General features: G+C 42.2%; 2 protein-coding genes across 2 annotated transcripts in view; one reads left to right on the top strand and one right to left on the bottom strand.

Annotated features, from left to right (window-relative positions):
- Positions 1-651, top strand: part of LOC104279837 (galanin receptor type 1-like) — a 14547-nt gene extending 13896 nt beyond the window's left edge. Inside the window, exon 3 of the mRNA XM_009877267.1 lies at positions 300-651. Within this exon, the coding sequence (XP_009875569.1) occupies positions 300-617 (318 nt within the window). The 3' untranslated portion in view covers positions 618-651. The remainder of the gene's footprint in view (positions 1-299) is intronic.
- A 3133-nt stretch (positions 652-3784) lies between these two features.
- DDX28 (DEAD (Asp-Glu-Ala-Asp) box polypeptide 28) lies at positions 3785-4429 on the bottom strand (the record flags this gene model as incomplete). The annotated part of the gene is made up of 1 exon (XM_009877269.1): positions 3785-4429. A coding segment is annotated over one exon (645 nt), but the record flags the coding sequence as incomplete, so codon positions are not given.
- Positions 4430-4516: the final 87 nt, after the last annotated feature.

The raw sequence follows: 4516 nt of genomic DNA, 5'->3' as shown, positions 1-4516 counted from the left end.
CTCTTCCATGTAACAGATAGCACTCCTTTTGCAGCCCCTGCATTGTTTGAGGTTTTATGGGCACGCTCTCCAGCGCCTATAGCTACTTCCTTGAGCCAAACCCAGGCAATCGTTGTTTTCCTGGAAGAAGGGCTGCTTTTAGCATCCTGTTTCATACTGCCACAATTTATCCACCTGGTAGTTGTCAGTATTGCCTGTGTTACGCTGCCTTCACTACTGACAGAGGAAGGCAAACTCACTCATACCAGACTCACTTGATCACTGCCACCATTTAATGTGTGATCTGTTTTGTTTTCCAGACAGCCCAGACAGTGCTTCTCGTGGTCGCCGTGTTCCTGCTTTCCTGGATGCCACACCACATCATCACGATGTGGGCAGAGTTTGGGCAGTTTCCTCTGAACAATATCTCCTTCACCTTCCGCATCATCTCTCACTGCTTAGCCTACGGGAACTCTTGCATCAACCCCATCATTTACGCTTTCCTCTCAGAAAACTTCCGCAAGGCCTGCCGGCAAGTCTGCACTTGCAGGTTCTTCCTGCGGCCAGTTCCCACCGAGAAACTGGTCAGAATTCGCATGGAGAACTTCTCTACCACACACTCGACCACTAACCTGTAAATTGGGCTCACAAATACATTTCAAGAGGAAGAGCCTGCAAAAATGTGGATTTTGTCAGACTAGCAGAAGGCATTTTTGCATCTAGTTGTTAGGATACCTGACACAGTTTGTCCTGGGGGACCTTGCTGAGCACTGGGTTATGTGCAACATAAGCATCTGCACGTCCTTGTAGGGCCCATAAGACAGAACTCGTATGCAGTCGTAGTTACGCCCATAAAGGCTAAAATAAGTTACACAGAAAGTAGAACATGGGCAGGCAAGAAAAGAGCTGTTAATTACATATGTAGGCAGTCATTAGGATGTGAACAATGAGCGCTATAATGTTTAAAGAGCACTGAAAAGTAGTTTGGGAAAAGTCAAATTGAAAAGTCTTTGAATATGTCTTTGTTTCTTAACCAAGTTTGACAGTGTGTGAGCCACGTGCACTTTTAACTTGCTAGCACCTCTAAATCTCCTTGAAGGCTTTGCTACAGCATTTACCTTTTGGGTGGTAAAACCTTTCACACAACACGTGTCAGTGATGTGGATATCTGCGTTTAGTGGCTCTGTACCAGCTTATGTACCCCAGGGTTTGAATGTCCATGTGCTCCTGAATGTAATTACTGCCGTTAATCACTGGCTCCAGTAGCTGTCTCTTTGTGTGGCAAACAGAAGGAAAGCAGTATTTCTCAATATATGCTTAAAAGAGTGTGGTTTTGTTCAAAAATAATGTCTACAAAAGGCTTTATTGGTAAATATAGTGCTCTCTGAGACTATCTTCCCAAGCTTTTTATTGGCCCTGTGCATATATGTCAAAAGTTTTTGGCGGTGGTTTTATCAACAATACCCTAGCAAAAATTAGTGTAGAGCGTTTGTACCAAGTTCCAGGTTACTGTTTGTAAATACATAACGTGCACATTACTTCAAAATTAAGCAGTGTATAGCTGAAAGGATTTTACTATTTCACTATGCTGTCTTGATACTATTGACCTTCAATCCAGACTGCCCTGTCATGAGGTTCAGCGTGACATGATTCCAGATTCATAGACTATGTTACTGAGTTCTGAAAAGTCAGTTTACAGAAGTTAAACTGCAAATTATAAATCTAAGAAACATAACAAAAAGAACCTTTTAGAATAGCTTCAACAGAATATGACTATCAGAACACACACAATTAGTTTCTATAGTGTATAATACACACATAGTTGATTTTTAACGTGTACTTTATACCTCAATGTCAAGTATGCCCAGATTGTGTTTTATAACCTGGAGAATTTATCAGAAGAAACCCTTCCTCTCATTTTCCTTCTACGTATTTTAACTCAAGAAAAAAAAAAACCCAACAACAAACCCAAACTACTGTCTTATCAACAATACCACTTAGTTACTGATAGAAATTAAGCAGATGCATTAATTATGAACAACCATTACCATGTAGTTCGACCACGAATCTTGCATGAGAAGTGAAGGGTTACAGCTTTGAAAAAGATCAGATTCAAATTATATGGCACTTGAGATGGAGTCACCCTGAAATTGCTTAGGAAAATGAGGCAAGGAAATATTAAAACTTCTTACTTGGAGTTTCTTGAATACAATTAACCTCATTTAAATTAGTCTCAGTGTCTACAGTTCAAGGAAGCTCTTTCTCAGCAGTTCAGAGGACATGATAAAACATGAGATGCATATTAACATCTGTTTAAGGATTTATCCTACTCCTATATATGAACAGTAAGCTTCTGCTTGTGGACACATAAATCATCTGCTTTGCAGTTAAATGAACTACAGATGAGAAGCAAGTAGCCCCTGCAATTAATGGGTCCAGGATACAAAGGTTTCCAGTCTCCAAGTCTCTTTCACTATATTTCTATAAAGTTGAAAAATTTCTATTGTATTAAATAATTCTACCACAGCTTACAACTTCTCTTAAAGAGTTCCTTAATGTGAACAGAGTAGGCATACAACTTCTAGGATAAGGTTATATAGCCTTATCCTTCAGTGATTACATGGGCAAATTCTGTTTAGTTTTTACTCTCAGTATACTAGGAGCACTTCCTCTGAAACTAATGACTTAGATTCTATCTTGTGATCTTTCCATTTAACAGCTTACTATTTCTATATACTGAGTTTTAGCACAGGCTGAATTGAATAGTATGGAAAATTCAACCACTAAAAGAAAAGGCTATGATAAATCACTGCAACAGAAATCTGAGCTAAAATGTTATTTTTCTGTCATCATTCACCATGGAAACAAACTACCTGTAGATATGAAATAGCTTCAGCTCACTTTAATCCTTTTGTTTAAAACGGAGATGAACAATGGCACAATAATCAAAAGAGATCTTGTACTCACTGTTACCAGAGTCATTAGAATCTGTGAGTCAACACACCTTTCTTTAACAGGAGACCTTTTCTGGTGTTATTTTTTCCATTGTTCTTGTTTTTACAATCAGTTCAGAGACTGGTCATGTCACTACTGCATGCAGGAAAAAAAAAAAAAAAACGAGCAGAAAGCACTTAAAAGTTTTATTATTTAAAAGAACATGAAGCAGTAAGATCCTCTTTCTCAGTGCAAGGTAACCATAAAGTGACAAATAAAGACCTTTAAAAAACCTCAAGCTTTATTGTGCCTCCTTGTTCCCACCAAACTTTAGAGGTATCTGGTCTAAAGTTCTCTGAATGAACTGCTATAGCACAAGAAAATCAAACAGAATTTGTCCTTTAGTCTTTCTACTTCTACAATTGCTCAGTCACAAGAGTATTTTCTTTTTTTTCCAGTCACACTAGCAACTTTTAAGTTTTAATAATGAATGCTTAGTTGGAGGTGGAAAGCAATGAAATGCAACAGAATTGCACATCATACACGCATACTTCCATTCTGACTCGAATTTCAGTTAAACATCTCAACAAAATTAAGCAAAATCAGCTGAGGAGATCATTCTTCACTCTTCTCCAGAAGCCTTTTGTTACCCACTTACTAGTTTCCTCTTGGAAAGCCATGAGCTGCAACGCTTTTGGAAAGGACTATAGCAGCTTCCAGAACAGTGCACAAAGTTAACCTGATTACCTGGTTCTGAAACTCAATTCTCTATTCTTTCAGCCTAACTTACATACAGAAGCTCATTTTCTCTGCCTTAATGACTTCGAGCTTAGTTCCTACCAGACCACTTATTACTGCTTGGCAACCTGAATCAACCTCCTTTAGCTGGAGGCTTATTGATCGAGGAGTCCATGCCTGGGAGATCTGTCCTTTTCCGGGCTGCAGTCTCTATTTTCCGCACCAGGTCCACTTCCCACCGATGAGTGACGAAACTAACCACAGCTCCAGGCGCCTTGCTTCCAACCCGTCCGACTCGCCCCACACGGTGCAGGTAGTCCTGCAGGGTGTCTGGGAAGTCGTAGTTGACCACTAGCTGCACACTGCTGGTGTCCAGCCCCCGCGAAGCAAGGTCAGTGCAGACGAGAACAGACACGTCACCCTTCTGGAAGGAGGCAAAAATGCCAGCTCTAGCAGCTGCTGACATCTGTCCCTGCAACCTCAGGTGCTTGATTTTGTGGTCATCCAGGATGTAGCCCAGCCAGTTGACGGTGCTGGCACTCTTGCAGAAGATGAGAACAGCCCCGCCGGATGCTGGGTGCTCCTTGAGTAGCTGCAGCAGTTCGGGCAGCTTGTCCTGGCCTTTGAGGCGGACAAACTTCTGCTGGATGTGAGGCGGCAGGCGGTGCAGGCCCTGGGTGGCAATGGTGACAAAACGGCCCACATCAGTGAACTTCCCCAGCACCTCGCTCAGCCCCGTGGGGAAGGTGGCCCCGACCACCACCACCTGGGCCCTGGCCTCCTCGGGGCCGGCCGGCCCAGGGGCACCGGCAGCCAAAGGTGCGTGTGCCAGGATCTGCTCCAGCGGCTCCACGAAGGACTCGTC

This window comes from Apaloderma vittatum, unplaced genomic scaffold (assembly GCF_000703405.1).
Source record: "Apaloderma vittatum isolate BGI_N311 unplaced genomic scaffold, ASM70340v1 scaffold19489, whole genome shotgun sequence".
Lineage (NCBI taxonomy): Eukaryota > Metazoa > Chordata > Aves > Trogoniformes > Trogonidae > Apaloderma > Apaloderma vittatum.
The sequence above is the reverse complement of the archived record's forward strand: the minus strand, read 5'-3'. Positions and strand labels throughout refer to the sequence as shown.